The sequence below is a fragment of the Mauremys reevesii genome, linkage group 5 (assembly GCF_016161935.1).
Source record: "Mauremys reevesii isolate NIE-2019 linkage group 5, ASM1616193v1, whole genome shotgun sequence".
In the NCBI taxonomy this organism is placed as follows: Eukaryota; Metazoa; Chordata; order Testudines; family Geoemydidae; genus Mauremys; species Mauremys reevesii.
This window is the reverse complement of record NC_052627.1, coordinates 121022458-121045096: the sequence shown is the minus strand read 5'-3', so window position 1 is coordinate 121045096 and position 22639 is coordinate 121022458. Positions and strand designations below refer to the sequence as shown.

Genomic DNA, 22639 nt, shown 5'->3' with positions numbered 1-22639 from the left:
ACATTCTGTGTGTCTGAGAATGTACTACTGTATGTTTTGGGTCACACAATATAACAACTACAATTTAGTTAAATCATCTCCTTTTAGAAGAACCTGTCCATTTTCAGTCCTTGTACTAAAAATAGTTTTAAGAAAATAAATCAAAGCTACAAGCCTGGTTTAAATTCAGAGTTGAGAACATACCTTCAAATCCAAGCACAATGGGAAACATTCTTAACATCAACCTCTAAATTGTGTTAAGATTTATTCTGGTTTGAATCATAGCTCACACAAGTGGTTCCATGTGTTTTCAAATTAGTCTATTTTGTTTGTACACAAATAAAATATTCATTTTTCCATTCTACACTCAGGGCATCTACTATAATAGTTCAAATAACTTGGTTTTCAAACATGATGATTTCTGGTAAGCAATTGGTCCACAGTATTGCATAATTATTTTTTGTACATAAAAAACCTGAAAAATTATATTTTGACAGTTGACTAGTAAAAGATGTCCCATTTGTCAGAAGAAATGTTTACTGCATGTTGCATAAGTGCATTAAAAAAAATTGATATAAAAAAAACACCTATTGAATAGAACAGCTGCAGCATCTGTATGCATGTTCATTTTTTATATACAATACAGTACTTTTCCCCTACATTGTTCCTTTGTACAGGAGATCTTGTCATTATTTAGTTATAATCTTCAATAAATAGGTTTTGCAAAAAGGGATATTCAATAGAAAAATAAATCACTAAATGTTGATAGTGTTCGTGTTGTGACAAATTGATAAACCGCAGACATGCTGCTGTGGAAAAAATGTAAAATTATAATTTAATTTTAATCTTGAAACAATGCATTAAATGTGGGTGACTGTCCAATTATTTAATGGAACAATAAGAAAGCACAAATACAATTATTTTGCATAGTTAACAGTCATAATTCTGAAGTGTCTATAGCTTTGGGATAACTTGGTCTCTGATCCTAAGTCACACAATTATGATCAAAACTAAGAGCTTGTCTACACTACAGCTGCTAGTTGATTTAAACTACGCAATCTGAGTTACGTGAATAGCATAACAATTAGACGCAACTTAGATCTACTTACAATGGGGTCCACACTATGCTATGTCGACGGGAGACACTCTCCTACCCACACTGCTACTCCGAGAGGCGGAGTACAGAAATCGACGGGAAAGCGTTTTCCCATCAGTTGGGCGTGTCTTCACTAGACACGCTAAATCAATGCCACTGCATCAATTGCAGCTGTGCTGAGTTAGCTCCATAGTGAAGGCCAGTCCTATGTTTGGGAGATTCACTAATATAAAGTAAGAGACACATAAGTATAGATACTGTTTATGTGATATGAATAACGCTCAGTCTTTTTTTCAATTGGCTGCATCAGATACTGGGTAAAGTTCCCTTAACTAGGGATGCTAGAGGTAACCTTATTGATTCTAAATACAAAGAAAAGAAGAAGGAAAAAAAAAAAAAAGACAAAGAACCTACTCAACTTAACCCAGGCAAGGAGTCTAATCACTCAATAGTAAATAGAACAGACTACATGTACTCATTACCTGTCTCCGTTCCCGGCGAGACAAAACGTTGCCATGAAGTATTCGCCAGAGCATTCTTGCAGCAATTTTTGTGTCAATCCATAACAATCGAAAGCCATGATAATAGTGCTTCACCTCATCCACAATCTTCTGTCCAAGAGATTTTTTAACAACCTCTACTGTTGGACTATATACAGGGCCTCCTTCTTCCATCTTCTTGGTTTTATCCTTTAAAGACTTCAGTGACTTTTCCACCATGGAGTCATCATTACGTGGATGTGAAGAATGCCACCACCGTACTGGAAGGTATTGGGGCCCCAAAATGCCCAAACTTGCAAGCTGAGTCCATGAGCCAGGAGAGCTCACAACTTTGAAGTACATTTGTTCAGGTCCTTTAGTCCAACAACTGTACTGCTCTTTCTTGGAGTAAATGTAAACAGGGTGGACACTAGTGCAATATTTGAAGTGTACATTCCTTTAAGAAAGAAAGAAAAAGGCATTTAAGAGATCCAACAATATGTGCTAAAGGAGAAAGTTCTACTATATGTTTAAAATCACGATTATAAAGATCAAAAGGTGTATGTGCCACTATCACTTGAAAACAGTGATTATATACACAACGTCATAACTTACGAACAAGGTCTTTTCCTGTAAACTACTTTCAAGGAAGGAAAAAAAACTGTTTCAAAATTTCAAAAAGTGAGAAAAATAGTGACCAGAAGTGCTTTCAATTTAGAAAGTTAAGTGCAGAAGTAAAACTAGAAATCAGTAAGAAGTAACTTATCTAAAGCATTTCATATCGCCTATACTATGTGGATGGAACACAAAGTACAAGCTGCTAGGATTAAGGGGGAGAAAGGAAATCAGTATCAGACAAACCTACTTAAAAAGTTTACCCCTTTATCATCTCTTTACCTCTAACCTTCTTTCTCCAGCAGATACTTGGTCTGCTGAAACTGCAAGCTCAATCTTATCAATGGTCTTTATAGGACAACAGACTCCTATTTCATTAACCCCTTTTGATCCCTTTCTAAAGGAGAATTAAATGTATTCTGAAAATGAACATAAAGGCATTGTTCCAAAAGTGCTCATTACATGTACAAAATTAGAACCACTCCCTAAATGCAATCAGGTTTGTACTTTAGCATTTTTCTTACCATCTAGAACACTGAAGTATTAAATGTAACATTTAAATTAACTGCAGTTAATTCTGTATTAACTGAAATTCAAGCATGAAGTCACCCCTGCTAAATTATAGGACTGAAATAGCTTTGATTTTTCCCAGCTTAAGTTTTCAGGGCTGGCATTTAGAAAGAGCTTTTTTTTCTACTTATAAAGCAAGCAAATTTGATATTAATCAATGAGACATGAACTGGGATCCCTGCAGTGTTTTTGTTTAGTGTAGAACTGTAGTTTAACTTGATATATAGAACTATAGTTGATGATGGAATCCCCAAAAGGCAGTTGAAAACAGGGCCGCCCTGGGGGGGGGGAGGGGAAGTGGGGGAAGAGGAGGGCCTTCAGTGCTGCCGAAGACGTAGAGCGACTGAAAGGCCCCTCGCTGCCTAAGACCCGGACCGCCGCTGGGTGAGTACAAGTGCAGCAACTCCCCCGCTTTGCCCCAGGCCCCCTGAATCCTCTGGGCAGCCCTGGTTGATAACCATCATAGCTCAAGATAGCAGGTCATAACAAATCTATGCTGTGATGGTGCCTAGGATATGGTACTCCCCAAGAAACTTATTCAAGCCTACCCCTGCCCATTATTAACATATGAAAATGTTTTCAAAATTGCTTAGTATAACCACTGTCCTACACTATGATTTAATAAATATTATATTATGGAAGTGTCATTTGCAGTTTTCTATAGTTAAGGCTGAGCTGAGTTTGCACTTAAAGCAGGGATTCAGCCACTTCGTTACTCATGAAGAAGAATATCCTCCCAAAGATAACACCACTTACTCTGAATACAGAACGAGTTTTCTGAAAATGTACAATTAAATCTATTAGTTCATCAGTTAGTTTTTAAAATGGGTCCTTTAAGACTTGTGTCAAACCATACTTTTGTCCTTAATGATCTCAGTAACAAAATAACAAACCCTTCAAACTTTCCATATAATTAAAAGTAACTGAACTCTAATGCACAGGCTACATTTGAAGATTTGTTTTGAAGTGGGAGGTGGGAAGAAGAGTTTAATGGTAACCTTTTGGTACTATTCTTTGTAACAAAGTTCTCTCTTCAGCACAGCTTTTCTACAGAGAAAATAAGAGATATGTACTTAATCACAAGATGTCAAAGGTTATTTAAGATCCATAATTTTATTTTTTGTAAAGTTAAAAATTACACAGGATTAATTTATTCAACAAAAATAACTACATGGTATCAATTGCAAGGTAGCATTTTTATGGAATTAGTTAAATGGGAACCCTAGGTCCCTGTACAGAAAAGATAAATTTGGGTCTAATGAGGGATAGAAACTAACCAGTAATAAAATGAGATGTTCTACACTCCTGGGGGAATTCTGTGCTGCTGCACAATGCAGAATTTGCACAGAATTAATGTTCTGTGCAAAATTTCATTTTTCGCAGCAGAACTGGTGCTGCGGAGATGCTGGCCGCCACTAGGGGCTGCTGCTGGCACCCTCACCCCACCAGAGCCCAGCTGCAGGACACTTCCCCACCCCCAACCCAGATACTTGTACCCCCTACTCCCCAGGTATCTGAGACCGGAGGAGCAGAGTCTTCCTCCAAAGTGTGCCCAGCTGGCATGTGTGACACACCCAGACTGAGGCACTCAACAAAAGCATAACAAAGAAACAGGAACTGGGTTGTCACAGGGGTTTCTTTAACTCTCTCTACTCCTGCGGGAATTTTTTGTGTGTGTCTGTACTGTTACAGACATACTTGTTGACAAGTATTTTGAAATATATTACCAAAATTATTTAAAATTCTGCATATGAGTTTCAAAAACTATGCTCAGAATTTTTAATTTTTTGGTGCAGAATTCCCCCAGGAGTAGGTGTAACACAGATTATACATTTGTTGATACAGGAAAGAGTAAAACGAAGTGGTCTATTTTCTACGTGGAAGCTGGCTTATAGTGAGTTGTCCAAAGGATCTGTACTATGTCTGATGTATTTATTTATGGTCTAGTATAGGAAGAGAAAAGCCAAGCAAGTAAAATATGCTGATGACTAAATTTAATCAAGTTGAGAAAGGACCTTAAAAAACTGGGCAACATGATGGAAGATGAAATTTGATGTAGAAAAGTGTAAGATAATACACATTTGAAGGAACGTTTGCTCTATTAATCCACATTTGACCGATTCTAAATCAAGCACTCAGACATCAGTATTATTTTGGACAGTCAATGGAGATATCTTATCAGTGCCCAGGAGTGGTCAAAAAAAAAAAAAAAAAAAGAGCAAATTTAAACACCATTATCTAGATAGTATTTAAGGTGAGGGATACAATGTTAAATTTTGGGTACCATATCTCAAAAAAGTATAACAGAAATACAAGTGGTCCAGAAAAGGACAAAGAAAATAGAGGTATGGAAAAGACTCCCATACAATGGGAAATTAAATGTTAGGACTACATTTGTAGAACACTTGGAAGTTAGGAGGTGCATGCGTTTCCCTCAAGTCCTACATCCAAAAATCAAACATATAATACCTGACTCGCCTCTCTTTGTGGAAACCCTATTTAGTTGGGAGAAGAAAGGATCAGAGTGGCACTGCAGAGACAATACAATTTTAAAAAGTAATAATAAAAAAAACCCCAAGAACTACTGTTTGTAAATAAACTCCTTTTTCTCTTTCAGGACATGGTTTCACAGCCCCACTGCTAGCAAGTTTCTTATGACGACCTCCCACTGACCAGCAGGAACTATGAACCCCACAGATTCAGTGATGGTATAGGTTAATTCAGAACTCTAGCTTCTATAATATATAGGATGCATCCATATTGTGCCAGAGATGCGGAGCAACTACACTGCAGAAAATTTCACCTAACCGTGTCCAACTGATCATGCAGATGGTCAGAGTTCACACCAGTGACTCTTCTAAGTCCCCCGTCCCCCCCCCCCAACAGACACTCCAAAAACCCTTCAAAGGGTGAGATTTGTGGAAATATTGACCAACCAATCAAGCCGCCACCCTAACGTTAGCATCCTGTCTAGGTTTGTTGATGTAATCCTTGACAGAATACCACTTTCTTACTGTGTGATCAACCACTGGCACCATCCAAAAGACTGATATTGTGAATTGGTGGAATGCAGTTGAATACTTCCTTAAAGGCCACCATTTACAAGATAACCCCTTTCAGTCTGGTATTTACCATCTGATTTCAGCACAGAGGAAGACTTTGTGCCAACGCTACTCATGATTAAGGTTAAGATTTAGTCAAGAGTACTTTTAATAAAAGTGATAGACAGGTCACGGACGCTAAACAAAAATTCACGGCCAGTGATCTGTCCATGACTTTTACTATAAATACCCCTGACTAAACCTTAGCTGATCCTATGGTTCTGCTCTGGGGGGCTGCCGGGACTGACAACTGGCCCCTGCTCCGGTGGCAGTGGCTGACTGCCTCTGGGGCCACTGGTGCTCCAGTGGTCCCCAAGGCTAGCTGCCCAGGAATCAGCAAAACTGGCTGCTGCAGAAATCATGGAGGTCACAGAAAGTCACGGAATCCATGACTTCTGCAACCTCCGTGACAGACTTGCAGCCTTACTCATGATTACTCTTCCCAATGTTATTTTTAAACACAAGAAGCTCTCCTAGACTTGTGCATTACAAGAGTCAAGTCTTTCCATCCTTCTGGTCCTTTTTGGGAAAGGTGTTGCAGGCATCACAGCCTTTGGCAAAGTACTTTTTTCGGAATACTTCAAATCTTCTTTTCCTATGCAGATCTACCATCTTGGGCAACACCCAAAAAAACCCTGTATAAAACTAAAACTTGAGTATAATACACCTAATAAAATAACTTTAAGGCAAGAGCAGCCTTCTTACAGCTCAAGAACATCTGGAGCTCCAGAGAGCTGTCTTTGGCAATAAAGATTCGACTGTTCAACTCCAACGTGAAATCAGTCCTACTGTATGGAGCTGAAACCTGGAGGACAACCAAAACAACCACCAGGAAGATCCAGACCTTCATTAATAGCTGCCTCAGAAGGATTCTCCAGATCCGCTGGCCAGACACCATCAGTAACATCCACCTCTTGGAGAGGACCCATCAACTCCCAGCAGAGGAAGAAATTAGAAGGAGAAGGTGGGGCTGGATAGGACATACACTACGCAAGCAGCCAACCATCACCACCAGACAGGCACTGCAGTGGAACCCCCAAGGCAAGCGGAAAAGAGGCCGCCCAAGAAATACCTGGCGACGCGACCTTCAGGTTGATAGCAAAAAAATGGGCTATACCTGGAACCAGCTAGAGCGAATGGCCCAGGATAGAAGACTATGGAGATCTGTGGTTGGCGGCCCATACCCCGGTTGGGGTGACAGGCATGAATGAATGAATGAATAAAATAACTTATGAACTGCTTATAATGATTTACATAAATGATAGAGACAGGAAGGCCCTGGCTTTATGACAGCTTGGGCAGATGGATAGAGAGGAACTGAAGAGAGGGGGTGCGCACGCGCGTGTGTGTTTTTCCACTGATGGCCACCTTCCTGAAGGATATGACCTACATTTTGAGCAGGTAACTATAGCATCCTAAAGTTGTCAAGGACAGACACAGGGCAACTTATTTTAATGCTTTATACCTCCCAGAACACAAGACACATCCACTGTGACTGTGTTCCAATTAAGGGGGTCTATCCCGAGACAATGGCTTTACTACAGATAGGAGTGGGCTGCAGTGAACTAGATTTTCCCAGTTTGGATCCAGGGGGCTGGAATTTCTAAGCCAACCACCTGTTTGGAGTTCTGCAGCTGACTGGTTGGTTACTTGACAGAAGGGGCAGAAATCTTATCTAAGGGCAAGGACTGCTCTAGCCTCCTTCACTCTCACTGGCTGACCATTGCCAGACAACAAAAGGACTACAGGAGAGGGCCCACCCATCCAACATTTTCAGAGGCTTAGGACTCACAGGAAGGGGTGAGCACAGACTTAGGGGACACAGTGTATAGGCTTGTTGTTTTTCCTAACGATATGTAACTCTTATATGCATTCAGAGCAAAAGTTATTGTGGCTAAGAAACTCCTGTGCAAAGCCTGTGTTCCTTGCATTACATATCACATGGTCCCTGAGGGGTTAAACTATAAATCAGAAAGGTGGAACTTTGGGGAGCCTCTCTAAGTGACTGGGGAGATTTGGGAGGACTCAGCATTGGTTTTTGGGCCTAAGGCAGTTGGCTCATGGAGTCCCACATCAGAAGGGTGCAAGACAGGAGGTCTTCACCAAGGAGTGTGCCTTAGAAGCCCCAAGTTATGAACAGTGACTGGATTCCGCCCAGACCCAGCAGGCTTGGGAAGTGCACAGGACCCAAAGGTTGACTGCAATAACAACTATCCACTTGAAGGATTCAGCCGGGACCATAACACAGGGTAAATATAGCCTTGGCCTATTGAATGTGGGGCTAAAGTGAACTGTGCTTGCCCCCTATCAATAGGGCCCTACCAAATTCACAGTCCATTTTGGTCAATTTCATGGTCACAGAATTTTAAAAATCATGATTTCAGCTATTTAAATCTGAAATTTCACAGTGTTGTAGGTGTAGGGATTCTGACCCAAAAAGGAGTTGTGGTGCGGGGAGGGAGGAGAAGAGGGTCGCAGTACAGCTACCCTTACTTCTGTGCTGCTGCTGCTGCTGGTGGCAGTGCTGCCTTCAGAGCTGGGCAGTTGGAGAGTGGCAGCTGCTGACCAGGAACCCAGCTCTGAAGGCAGAACTGTCACCAGAAGCAGCGCAGAAGTAAGGATGGCATGGTATGGTATTGCCACCCTTTCTTCTGTGCTGCTGCCTGCAGAGCTTGGCCATCAGTCAGCACCTGCCACTGTCTGGCCACCCAGCTCTGAAGACCGCGCAGAAGAAAGGGTGGCAATATCACAACCCCTCTAAAATAACCTTGTGACACCCCCCGCAACTCCCTTTTGGGTCAGGACCACCAATTTGAGAAATGCTGGTCTCCCCCATTAAATCTGTATGGTATAGGGTAAAAGCACAAAAAAGACCAGATTTCATGGTCCGTGACGCATTTTTCAGGGCTGTGAATTTGGTAGGGCCCTATCAACTACTGCTCAAAACGGTTCGAGACCAACATTTACATATGTGTATGTGATAGTAGAGTTTGGACCAGCAGTGTTATGAAGGAGAGAGTTTCCTCTTCCAGTGGCATCACTTGCATTTGATCATCAGAAATGAATTCACTTTTTACTGCTTTCACAAAAACAGTGTTTGTTTACTGCATTGGCACAAGACTAGGAGGATAGATTGGGAGAAAAACAAAACATGTCACATATTCCTACTCCCAAAAGGGACATAATAGGCATATGACTAAGGTACTATTCTTGGGCCTCGCTTTGTGGCTCTGTAATATGGGTTGTGGCTAGTAATCGTGTGTCTTGTCCAGAAGACTGGTAACTATGTTCCGTTATGATGTACTAAAGCTTTTAGGATAGTTTGGCAGAGTTTTAAAAAAGACTAGAAAAATAATTGTGTCATGTTACTCTTACTTACGTATGGCTTATCAACCTCAGAGACACACAACTGAGACAAGTACGGTCTCCCAAGTTACCTGAAAAAGAAAAAACAACAACAAATAATTCGCAAACAGATTGAAATTTAGGAAGACAATTCACCCATAACATTAATAATGAAGTAAATTATTTTAAAAGGCCAATTGTTACTTTAGAAATGAACCTTGTCAGGTACATCACTTTAGGCCAAAAATGTAGGTTGTTTAAAGGTTTTACAAAACTATTAATTTTTCTTCATTTTAACTTTTAGAAGTATGTCTAGATCTGAAGAGTCCCTTCTGATGTGCAACTTTAGCCCTGTAGCAATGTGCAATGCATGAGAACTAGCCAGCTCTAGGCCAACAGAAGGAAAAAAGAAGGTTCATGCTCTTTGTTGCCAGGGCATTATACTTATATGGATGATTTTTAAATCGGGATATTTGCAAAGAGAACATCTGCATCTTAAAGTACTTGGCACTGCCCCCTTAGGAAACCTTAACCAGGATTACCTGTTTAGGAAGCAAGAAAAGCATCCACTTGGATAAGAGCTGTAGACAAACAAATTTCCCCTACTGTAAAACGAGTAACAAGAATGATAGGATTACTTTTAAAATTTACACACCCTAAAAAAGGCTTCAGATACAGAAAAAACTTACATACTATGTCTTTGTTTTTAAAATTCAAGTGAAAAATGTCTCTCATGAAAAAAGTAACTCCAAAAGTTTAAGCCTGTGGTGCTTAAAGGCTTGATCTTTACTGGAAGAATACTTAAGATTCTAAGAAGTACTTAAACTACTTACTTGCTGAACGAACAAGATGAACTAAGATTAAATTGGATCGAAGATAAAACAAAACTGGTATAAATGGATTTCTGTCATGAAACAATGAGTTAACAACAGAGGTATGTTCCAGCTGAAAGAGCACATGAAACAATAAGACAAATCAGCAGGGAGGAAGAACTTGGTCAGAAAACTGAGACTTATAATTGAGAATAATTTAATAACAGCTTACTAGATACCCAAGAAGCCATAACCCCACAATCGAGGAAGACGGGTGTGCTGGTTTAAAGAGGAAGTGAAGACAGCTGTAAAAAATGAATATATAACCAAATTTTAAATTATTAAAAAAAAAAAAAAAAAAAAGAGGCTAAAATAGGGAAAGTAGTAGTTAAAAATTACTTAGACAAGTTAGAGGTCTTCAAGTCACCAGGGTCTGATGAAATACATCCTAGAATACTCAAGAAGCTGACTGAGAAGATAACTGAGCCATTAGCAATTATCTTAGAAAAGTCATGGAAGACAGGAGAGATTCCAGAGGACTGCAAAAGGACAAATATAGTGCCAATATATAAAAAGGAAAATAAGGGCAAACCGGGGAATTATAAACTAGTCAGCTTAACATCAGTACCCAGAGACATAATGGAACAAATAATTAAGCAATCAATTTGCAAACACCTAGAAGATAATGTGATAAGTAACAGCATGGATTGGTCAAGAACAAATCATGTCAAACCAACCTAATAGCTTTCTTTGACAGGGTAACAAGCCTTGTGGATGGGGGAGGAGGGTAGATGTGGTAATATCTTGACTTTAATAAGGCTTAGGCAATGTCTACACTTGCCATTTAAAGAGGGAAAGTCCCTTTTTTGTGCAAAAACCATCTACACTTGCCAATTGCTTTTTGTGGGGCATCCTGGGTCCCTGCACAGCCTCCTTTCCCCAAACACTGATCAACTCCAGTGGTGTTGCCCCCTATCAAAAGATCTGCTCTAGGATTTATTTTGAGGAACTTCTATGGACTGTGTTATTCTATAAGAGGTCAGACTAGATGATCACAATGGCCCCTTCTTGGCCTTAATCTATGAGTGTACATGGCACCTACAGAATACTTGAAGAGTTTTTAATTATGCCAAACTGTGTTATTAAAGCAATTTTACATCAAAACTCATCCACCATGAAATATTCTAACCAGTTACCACTGTGAGAAAATATTGCTCTGCTGTAAATGCTAACAGTATGCCCATTTACTCTTTTGTAATTTAGGGTACAGATTAAACATATTCCCTATATTCTGAAGATTTAGAATGCTGTTGGCAGAAGGACTGGATGGCACAAAGTAATGGTAATAAAATTCAACCTTTTGTCCACGTCAACAAGTTCAAATTCAGCCTAAATCTATCTTAGTTTTTATATCACGTCCTTTACTTCAATATTTGAGCAAAGACCAGTAACTATAAGAGATCAATATATCAGATGGCTGTTGTTGGCCAGTATGCCACATTACAGAAAGCGTCCATCACAAGTGGCAACTTTACTGGCAACTTCAGCAATGGTCATGAATTGAATTGGCAAAGCCATTTAACCTTCATTCCAGCTCAAGGTTGAAGGTAATTGGTAAAGCATTGCAAGAAAGTTTGAACTGCTGTTATATGTCCTGTGGCCAGAATACTGAAGCTTCCACAGCGATCAAGCTAGCCCCTTTCACAAATACTAAAACCAAATCTTTTTTTAAGTTAAAAGCAACTAACCCACGGGTGGGCAAACTACGGGCCACATCCGACCCATCAAGCCTTTTAGTCCGGCCCTCGAGCTCCCACCGGGGAGCAGGATCAGAGGCTTGCCCCACTCCGGCGCTGCAGCCGGGGAGTGGGGTCAGGGGCTTGCCACATTGCTCCCGGAAGCAGTGGCATATCCCACCTCCAGCTCCTACATGTAGGGGCAACCAGGAGGCTCCACTCTGCACGCTACCCCCACTCCAAGTGCCATTCCTCGCAGCTCCCATTGGCCGGGACCCACGGCCAGTGGGAGCTGCAGGGGCCGGTGCCGCGCCTCCACGTAGGAGGCGAAGGGTAGGCATGCCATTGTTTCTGGGAGCTGCGGGGGTGGTGCCTGGGGCCATGCCTCCGCATAGGAGGGACATGCTGCTGCTTCCAGCAACTGCTTGAGGTAAGTGTCCCCTGGAGCCTGCACCCCTGAGCCCCCCGCCTCAACTCCCTGCCTCAGCCCAGAGCCCCCACCCAGCCCAGACCACCCTTCTGCACCCCAAAGTGCTCATCCCCAGAGTCCATACCCCCAGCTGGAGCCCGCACCACCCCCCAAAACCCCAGCCTGGAGCCCCCTCCTACACTCTGAACTTCTCATTTCTGGCCCCACCCCAGAGCCCGCACCCCCAGACAGAGCCCTCACCCCCTCCTGCACCCAACCACCAATTTTGTGAGCATTCATAGCCTGCCATACAATTTTTATATCCATATGTAGCCCTCAGGCCAAAAAGTTTGCCCATCTCTAAACTAACCTGCCACAAGTTATTAACTATTTTACAGAAATGTGGATTCCTCATTTGGGAAACCTCAGTCTGTTGCCAAATTCTTAGAACAAATTAAGCACATCAGATTTCATTGCACTCAATTTTAAGACTGATTTGCCACTTGCAAGAAGTCAATTAGGTTTTTATTTAACTTTTGGGATGTGTAGCTTAGACAGATAACCCATTTTATTTGAAAAAAGAACACCTGGAAAACTAAAGCCAATGACACCTTAACTCAAAGACCAAATAAAGCTGATGACAAGGTAGAACAGGAACTAAGTAGTTTATACAAAGGAAAAACTTCTGGGAAGTCCCAGCCACAAGAGCTAGCGATAAAGCAAAGCACCGATGACTTGTCAGTACAGGAGCACCGCCAACAAATGATTCCTACATCACAGCCCAAGGCTTCAGCTAAGAGAAATAAAGGAGCCACGGGCACGGGAGACGCGTGGAGGGAGGACGCCTCTCCGGGCCACTGACAAGGGCTCTCCGGCGCTAGAGGTGAAGGAGGTAGGATGAGATCACCCAGCGCGGGCACCCAACACGCCTCGCCCACGTGAGCTCAAGGTTGCTCTGACACCCGGTGATATCTGGAAGCCGGGAAGGGAGGCGGCCTCCCACCGCGCCCGCTCCCCCGGTCACTGTCCCCTGAACCGTCAGGACGTAGCCGGCTCCCCCCGCCGCAGGGCCCCGCCAGGCCCAGCGCCCACTCCGTCCGCCTGCGCTGGAAGTGCGGGCGCACTGTAGGGAGGCCGCCAGGGCCTAGGCCGGGGACTCGGGTCCCACAGAGCCGGCGCCCAGCGCTGCTGCGCCTGCCCAGCCCCGGCTCGAGCCTTACCCGACTTGGGCTCCCCGCGCAGCGGCCTGGGCAGGCAGCAGACCCGCCGGCTGCAGCTCCTCAGCAACATGGACGCCATCTTCTCTCTCTCTCGCCGGCGGCTGAGGTGACGCTACGGGTAACGGCAGGTTCCCGGCCTGGCCATGTCCCTGAATCCTGCTGCGCCTCAACACGGAAACACAAGCACCGCCTGCGGGGTGACCGACCGCCGGCAATATTTGCATAGACCCGCCCCCTGCTGCCCCCATTGGACTAGGGATCCCAGTGTCGCATTGCAAGCCGGGAACTCAAGGGCAGCTCGGAAATGAATGGCGAGCGCTGCAAGCTGGGAGCTGTAGTTTTAGTTGTGCGTCTGTGGTGGGGAGAGGGAAAGCAGCAAGGATGCAGGTTGGGAAGAGATTCAGGCAGGTGATAGCAAAACAACAGTAACCTTAGAGTCAGTGGATACGGATGCCTGCAATGGGAATGGGCTGCTACCTGTTTGTAGTCTAATCCATTTCTAGCGACTCCATATGATTAGTGTCGTTGTGTGGCATTAGAAGGAAATGTATTCTTTGGCAAAAAGGGGGTAAATTAAGCTACTTAGATCCCTCAGTCTGGAAAGAAACCTGGCATAGAATTCAAGGTGGTAGTTGTAATATTTCCAATTTTTTCCTGCCATTGAGGAAAATTGGAGTATAAAATCTGCACTGTTGCATGTGGCAGGTCAATGCACTAGTGCTCAGCAACCATAGAACCTTATGGACATGTGAATTTTGACCCTGAACCACACTCCCATTCTTTTACTATTATCGTCATCCCTTCCCCCCCACACACATACACCCTTGTTTAACTGATCCTGGGTGGTTGTTGTGGGGGTTTTGTTTGTTTGTTTGTTGTCGCCCCTCTCTTTGGTTGAGGGGATTGTCATTTTCTGTGTGCTGAGTCGAGCCTCTTTTAGGGGCTTGTGATGGGTTTGGTCACAGAGATCCACTTGGGACTCTCACCTGATGTGGTAAAATTACCTCTGAGCCCGTTTTCCCTGCCAGCTTGGGACTCCAGAACCCTGCTTTGTTGAGCCAGACACACTAGCCTGCTGCAACACAGATCCAGGTCTGAACCACACTCCCAAAGCTGCAGACTTTAACTAAAAACTGCTCTGCAAATTACCTGTCTCCAGCACCCAGACACCAATAGGATCCAAACCCCAAATAAATCTGTTTTACTCTGTATATAAAGCTTATACAGGGTAAATTCGTAAACTGTTTGCCCTCTATATCAGTGGTTCTCAAACTAGGACAACCGCTTGTTCAGGGAAAGCCCCTGGTGGGCCACTCCGGTTTGTTTACCTGACGGGTCCACAGGTTTGGCCGATCACAACTCCCACTGGCTGCGGTTCACCGCTCCAGGCCAATGGGGGCTGCAGGAAGCGGCGTGGGCCGAGGGATGTGCTGTCTGATACTAACTTTTTTGCTGATACAGACTAACACAGCTACCATACTGAAACCTTTCACAGACTAGACGCCTTCCTAGTCTGGGCCCAATCCTTTCCCCTGGTATGGTCTTTGTTAGACATCTCTGGTGGTAAGCAGGGGTTTCCTCAGGACTGGCAGCCTCTTTTGTCCTGCTCCACCCCCTTTTATAGCTTTGGCACAAGGTGGGAATCTTTTGTCTATAGTTCTCCCTACCCCCACCTCATCAATGGAAAAGTACAAGGATTAAGATGGATTCCAGTATCACGTGACATGGTCACTGTAAGACCCATAGTCTCCATTCTTCCTGGGTTGGCCCACAGGTACACAGGAAGATTTGCAAGTAAAACTATTTACAACCAATTGTCCTAGTCAATGGGAGCCATCAAGATGCTAAACCACCATTAATGGTCCACACTTTTCATAATTACAATAGGACCTCAGTTATACTTCATACTTCTAGCTTCAGATACAAGAATGATACATGCATACAAATAGGAAGAATGTATTCAGTAGTTTATAACCTTTGTTATGATACCTTACAAGAGACCTTTTGCATAAAGCATATTCCAGTTACACCATATTCACACTCATAAGCTTATTTCCATAAAACATATGGCGTGCAACGTCACAGGGCTCTAATCACCCTTATGAGGATCAGATAGGTTAGACACAATTGAGAAGGAGATGATTTTTACTTTTGCATATGAAAACCTGTTTTTAAAAAAAAGCAGCAGAAGCTTTTCCATGGATGCAGCAGCTCTATAAGTAGACACTGGGCCTGATCCTTCTATGACTGTAGTCAATGTCAAAACTCCCACAGAGTTCAGTCAGAGCAGGATGGACTCTAGTCAGTATAGTACATTAAATTGAGTTTTAAGTGTAAACTAGGCCATAGATATTGAGTTCAAGCAGAGTGTTAATAAAATACTGCTGAAGAACAAACACTACATTCAACATAAGAAATATCCTCTAATGGAAATCATATTTGATGGCATGCACACAATGATATACTACAGATCTGTGTGACTGCTGGTTACAGGTACCTTTTAGAGAAAAAGATGTTCAATATTGATGCTAGTCCTATGTACTATCAGCAGTAGGTGGCTGCTTCCAGTAACTGCAACTGAGAGTTTTATCATTTTTCCCTAAGCAAATGTAGTTACCTGCTACTATACTGCATATTTCTCATAGTACTATACAGACATTTAGAGAAAATGTACACAAATCATGTTATCAACAGTGTACTCTATAGTAGTATTGTTAAAGTTTAACACCTGCTAGCATATCATTATTAAAATATCAGTTTGCTCCTGGCCTGCATTCCAATTATCTTTTACCACACAGTGAATAACTCTATAAAGACAGTACTAGCTGCCACACTTCATTTTGTATATCATGCAGACAGAAACAGGGAATAGCTGAAATCAAACTGTAAAATGTACAGTTGAATCTGAGACTAGTTAAATATGAAACACTATTTATTTTAGGTCTGAGTGACACTGAATACCTTATTCATTCTATATAGGATGGAAAAACAAAACTGTTGTATTTTGTCAACAATATGTCTGACATCCCCTTCCAGCAAGATGGCTGCCTCAGAACCAGACTCAGAAATGGTAATAAGATACTGTTTTTCAAAGCCTTGTATTTCACAGGTTATTCACAATGACAAATGCTTTTTCATCTGTGAATATAGTTATTGCTGCTGTCCTGAACAAGAGAGGTGCTGTTTTTCCTTAAGTTTAATGGAAGACAGCATCTGCATTTTGACCCAAAAATTGATTGACGATATTAGCACAGTCCCTGAATATACACAGGAGGGGAAAATACTAATCTTTTTAAAGTCCCCTTTAACATTAGAGACTTTGCAAGTGTAGTAAATGAATGGTAAATATTTTAAAATTATTGAATATGTGTGTGTCTAAAATTAATCCTCACACATTTTTCCTGCAGCTTTATTTTTCCACTCCAAAGAATATATAAGGAAGCAGTATTTGGATTCAGCCAGTTCTAAAACAAATTATTTTAAAATTTAACTGTTTCTAAGGTAATATACTGTTTTCCCCAGTTGAATCTGTATTATTATTATTTGTTTTTAGAGCTGGTTGAAAAATTCCAAATTCCAAAATTTGTTGTGAGAAAAAAAATAGATTTTTTTTACCAGCTGTTTATTAGTGTGATGGATATTTTACAGACATGTGAAAATATGGTCTCTGCCCTGCTGCAAACTAAATAAACAAAGATAGAGGATTAGAGAAAGGAGCACATAAGCAAAGGGATCAGACTGAGGGGGAGGTACACTTCTTGGTAGCAGGTTTCAGATTGTTAGCTGTGTTAGTCTGTATCAGCAAAAAGAACAAGGAGTACTTGTGGCACCTTAGACACTAACAAATTTATTTGGGCATAAGCTTTGTGTGCTAAAACCCACTTCATCAGATGCATGGAGTACAGTAGGAAGATATATATGTACACAGAGAACATGAAAAAATGGGGGTTGCCTTACCAACTCTAATGAGACAAATAAATTAAAGTGGGCTATCATCAGCAGGAGGAAAAATTACTTTTGTAGCAGTAATCAGGATGACTCATTTCAAACAGTTGACAAAGTCTTGTAAAATTTAATAGCTTAGAAAAGAAACCAATAGGGTTACATAGAAACATAATGAAGTACTGTAGAAAGTACTCTAAAATCTACAGTCTGTAATACAGTTTTCCATTACATTTATTGGATAGTTTAAAACAAAACCTATAGAAAGTTTTAGTCTCTATTACATTCTATGGAACTTTCTGATTAATAGATTTTAAGGTCAGAAGGGTCCAATGTCGTCATCTGGCTGCATAACACAGACCTATGCAGAGGGGATTAAGATTTTTGGGGCCCTGGGTACAAAGAATATTTGGACCTCTGGAACTGGAGGGGGTGGGAAATCAGGGGGTCACGGCCCTCCCACTTTTTAACATGAACATAGTAGCCTCTGGCAAGTGTAGAGCTGTGGTCTCAGAGGTTGCACTTCATGGTGGGGGAGCTGATAAGGTGATCAGCTCCCTGCCATGAAATACAGCTTCTGCTAATGGCACCAGCCTCTTCCAGGTGGAGGGTTGATGAGGGACTCAGCCCACTGTCACCATGGTGTCATGACCCCTACTCATCCTCTTCCCTGAGGCCCAGCGCCCTGGCCAAGCTGGAGGTAGGCCATGGTAAGAGCTTCCCTGGGGGTAGGTGTGGGGCCTAGGGCTCCCCACAGCAGCCCTGGGTGGCTTTTACCATAGCCTGGCTCCAGCTTCTGGGGAGGAGGAGAAGCAGGGGGAAGGGCCCCAATTCTGGCACCGTAGCTCTCTCACTTCTACATGGTTTCCAATGAGGGGCCCTGAGCATGGGCCCCATGTGTTCGTGTGTTAATCTGCCACTGGGCCTATGAATCTCAGCTGATAGCTTCTACATCAAACCCATTACTTCTGTTTGAATTATAGGATGTCTTTTAGAAAGATAGCTGTCTTGATTTAAAGACTGCAAGCAATGGAGAATTTATCACACCCTACATAAATTGTTCTAATAGTTAAACTGATAACACTTATAATTACACTTTTATGATAAAACACTATCTTAAAAAAAATCATTTCTGCTCCTTCCTTCTGAACCTGCACATTCCCTCACTAATCAGGGTACGTGATGTTCTTCTGATTCCCGTTTCTTTCTATATGGTTAACAACTAAAAAAAACAAATGAAATGTGACAGCTAATAATGGCTCCTTTTACAAAGTTGTTTATAAAAGATTATGGGAAGTCCCGACAAAAGGAAATAAGCATTTGAAGAATAGTATGCTGTGCAGGCAGCCAGCTATTGACAACTGATACCAAACAGCGTACCATTGATTACTCAGGCCCCAAATCTGCAAATACTTATTCATGTGAGTAGCCTTACTAACATGGAGATGTTTCATTAACTTCAGTAGGGTTTCTCAGTGTGAATTGGGGTGACCAGATGTCCCGTTTTTAAGGGACAGTCCAGTTTTTTGTGACTTTTTCTTATACAGGTGCCTATAACCCCCCACCCTCTGTCCCTTTTTTCAGTTGCTATCTGGTAACCCTAGTGTGAGTAAAGGTATTCTCATGCATAAATGCTTGCAGAATCGAGCCAATAATTTGTGTACAGCAGTCTCTCTAAATATCTGCTTGTTTATTACTGTGAAATATAGCCTATTACTGTATATATAGGAAGTAACTCTGCTTATTGTAAAAATTAACTGAGGAGAGAGAGAGAGAGATTATTTCAAAATAGCAATAATTCATTTTATACATTTGCGAAGTCCCCCGGGGTAATATTGGCTTCAAAAGTAATAGTGTTTTCCCCTTATAAAAATGCCCAGTGACTGCTGGCCACATATGGGGCATAAATTCAGGTTCATTCTTCCTTTAAAGAAAAACAGTCTCCAATCTGTGGAGACCAGGAGTATGAGAGTTCACAGATAAGAAGCATTTGTCCATAAGAATAACCTATTAAATGCATGTGTTTAAAACAAACAAACAAAAGAAAACTCAGTAATAGGCATTTTGGAGCCTGATTTTCTAAGGCAACCATCTTGCTGGAAAGGGTTATTGGTCAGCCATCTTGTTGAAAAATGTCATTTGTGACACTAGCACTATGAGAGCCTGATGAAAAAGAACTGTAAGCAGTTCTTTCCAACCTGATTTAATAATGGTTTAAAAATAATAAAAATGAATACATTTAAACAAAACTTCTGTTCATATTTCATATTAGACCGTGTTACCTTCTGACTTCTGTTAAAGCAAACTAGGAATTGTCCAAAAACAAAAAACAAAACAAAGCAAACAAACTATGGTGCTTGAAATGACCTAATGGGAATCCAAATTGATACTTCACTGATGCATGAACAGAGCCCAGCGATGCAACAACTAAACAGTAAGTTCTCACTGTTATCTCTAGTGGGGGGTATTGCCAACTCTTGTGATTTTTCCCCCACAAATGATGAGATTTCAGAGTGTGCGGGAGCTCATCTCACAATGACATGAGAAGCTTCAGCCCGCTTTTGAAGTTCATCCCAGCCAGAAGCCATCAGAGTCTCTCCCCTCTGCTTGTTTTTCTCAGAAGAGGATAAAGGGCAGAAGGAAGCAAAGAGTTCAGCACAACTCTGCTCCCCTCTCTCCTCCTGTGAGAAACACTTGCAGGATAATGCCTCTGCTCCCCCCCCCCCCCCGCATCACCCAGCCTGGGAAGGGACAGAGAGGGGGTGAAGAGCCCCTGGAGCTGCTCCCTCAAGCTTGGAAAAGGGGAGAGGGGACTCAGCTGCAGCCGCCCCTCTTCCCGGCCTGGGATAGAAGGTGAAAAACCCAAGGAGGAGCAGAGGTCAGGTGGGGGAGGAAGGCTGAACTGGGAGTGGACTGACGGAGCTGGGTGGGTCTGATTTAAGGGGGGGTGAGGGTTGATGGAGGGCGTTAAACTGAGCAGGGTTGGTGGGGACTAAATTAAGTGGGGTGGGGGCTGAACTAAGGGTGTGGGGGGGCAATGGGGTGTGGGTATGAACTGACAGGAACTGAACTTATGGTGGGGACAGATGTGTGGAGTCTGTGGGACAGGATTAATTGCTGGGCAGGGTGTGAGAGTTCCTGCAACAGGGACCATCGTCACTTTCCCCAGTACATTTGGGAGAGTGGGCAACACTAATTCTCTCACACATGCACATGTGGGGGAGTTCACAAAGCAAAGGACAGACCAAAAAAATCACACAATATAGTCATTGGCCCAAAAATCATCAGGGTTTTTTTTTTGGGGGGGAAAGGGGTTTCTGACTCATGATTTTTGATCTCTTGATGTTGGCAATTCTGAGTAGACATGTGCATGGGACAGTTGAAAGCACAGCACATGCTTATCCCAAGGGACAACATTAGACTATGCATTAAACAAGATCTGACTTAAATGGAAAGCTAACACTGAGTATGTACATATAGCTTCCCAGGTTTATAATAATTGGAGATATACCTATCTTCTAGATCTGGAAGGGACTAAAGGTTATTGAGTCCAGCCCCCTGCCTTCACTATGCAAGAATACTGATTTTTGCCCCAGATCTCTAAGTGGCCCCCTCAAGGCTTGAACTCACAACCCCGGGTTTAGCAGGCTAATGCGCAAACCACTGAGCTATACCTCAGCAGACAAGTCACCATAGAGAAGAGGCAGAGCTATGAAGGAGCTGCTCACGGCAGTATTATCCCTTAAAAAAAACAACACATTATTTGAAGCAGATTTTCCATGGGAAAATAATGCTGTTAGCTCTCTATCCACAGCTGCTATCTATTCCTGCTCCTTTCACCATCCAACCAACCCAAAAGGTGTAGCGTGTAACCACGGACTGGGAAGCAAATCTGGTTATCTCCTTAAGGAATCTATATTGGTGGAACTGGATTTCCAAGTGGATCTCAAGGCATCTCCACAATCAGAGGGGGAAATCCCCTCCCTCATCTGTGTGGCTGTAAACCCTTCCCCTAAGGAGGTTTACTAAGCTGAGCTTCCTAAGTAGTTTTTCCCCTGAGCTGTTATTTCCTTGGGATGGGCAGATTGCCATGTATGTTGATCTCTATGTATCCTGTAAATCTGTCTACAGCACTATGCTTGTATGCATGGAATAACTTTACAAGCTACACTGCAGTTCAGGGATGTATAATATTTAAAAGTAGCATTAAGCTTTAAGGCTGCATGATCTGTTTCCATGGCAATCTCCAGGTTGTCTCCTTGAATAAGTTTAACTATATAGGATTAACCTTATCTTTATTCACCACCATCCGGCAAATTTCTTTAGAATGCAGGAAGTTGTACTAAGTTAACACTTAAAATGGGGCAAATAAATTATTGATATTTTTAAAAGAATGATTTCTCATTCAGATCACAACTACAGTTTTTGGAGGAGATTCCCAGAATACAGAGGCAGCTTGCTTGTAAATATTAAAGGCCAAAGTTCAAGTTATAGCTGGGTTGTAGAATTACTTTCCATATACAGCCATGTTGTGAATGGCAGCTGACTCACTTAGGCCTTGTCTGTGCCAAGCAAAATTATCTCGGTATATCAGCTAAGCGGGCACTGACCACAGTTTAGCTGAAAGTCTAAATGAGGATAACTGTGTCCTCCACTACTTCAGAGACTGTGAGCAAAACCTGCTGGTTTCCATGCTGATAGGCATAAACAGTAAACAATCACTCATCACATAAGCACACTGATTTATTAAAGTGCCAAACTGCAACATTTTAAAAAAAGTTTATATAGTTTGACCTCAGTCTCCCCATAAAGCAGCTGAATGTTGTCAGTACTGATCTCTTACAAATGAGCTGGGATAGAGAATATAATTGGGAGGGTATAAACTTGCATGCTGTTAAATTCTTTCAAACTGGGGGGAAAATATGTTCATGCTGACATTTAGCTGTGTGTGGAAAATCGTTCAGATTCCACTTTTGACCAGCAGGTGGAGTCTAAGGGAGCAAACAGAAGAGAGTAAAAGACATCATTCTCATCCTAGCCACTCCCTCTGCCTGAGTGGAAGGGGAAGTGGTGAAAAAACTAGAAGCAGATAGTTGAGCAAGAATGGAGCAGCAGGGAAGGAGAGAGGGTACCAGGCTAGATTGCTAGCAAGAAAGAATGTGGCAGTGTGATGACCAAATTGATTTAGACCAAGAAAGAAAGAATGTGGCAGTGATAACCAAATTGATTTAGACCAGTAGTTCTCAACCTTATCATTGTGGGCTGTATATGCAGCTCTCCGCACAACATATATGCTACATTGCTACCTATACATTTACCCCCCAAAAAAGGTTTA

The 22639-nt window shown here is 42.2% G+C and overlaps 1 protein-coding gene across 2 annotated transcripts in view; it reads right to left on the bottom strand.

Moving 5' to 3' along the window:
• Nucleotides 1-13579, bottom strand: part of LETM1 (leucine zipper and EF-hand containing transmembrane protein 1) — a 60381-nt gene extending 46802 nt beyond the window's left edge. Inside the window, exons 1-3 of one of the 2 annotated variants that reach the window (XM_039541945.1) lie at nucleotides 13363-13579; nucleotides 9220-9277; nucleotides 1558-2011 (exon numbers count right to left, since the gene is read on the bottom strand). In XM_039541945.1, coding sequence (XP_039397879.1) covers nucleotides 1558-2011; nucleotides 9220-9277; nucleotides 13363-13441 — 591 coding nt within the window. In that variant the 5' untranslated portion in view covers nucleotides 13442-13579. The remainder of the gene's footprint in view (nucleotides 1-1557; nucleotides 2012-9219; nucleotides 9278-13362) is intronic. The other variant, XM_039541946.1, reaches the window with a different exon arrangement.
• Between the last annotated feature and the right edge of the window lie 9060 nt (nucleotides 13580-22639).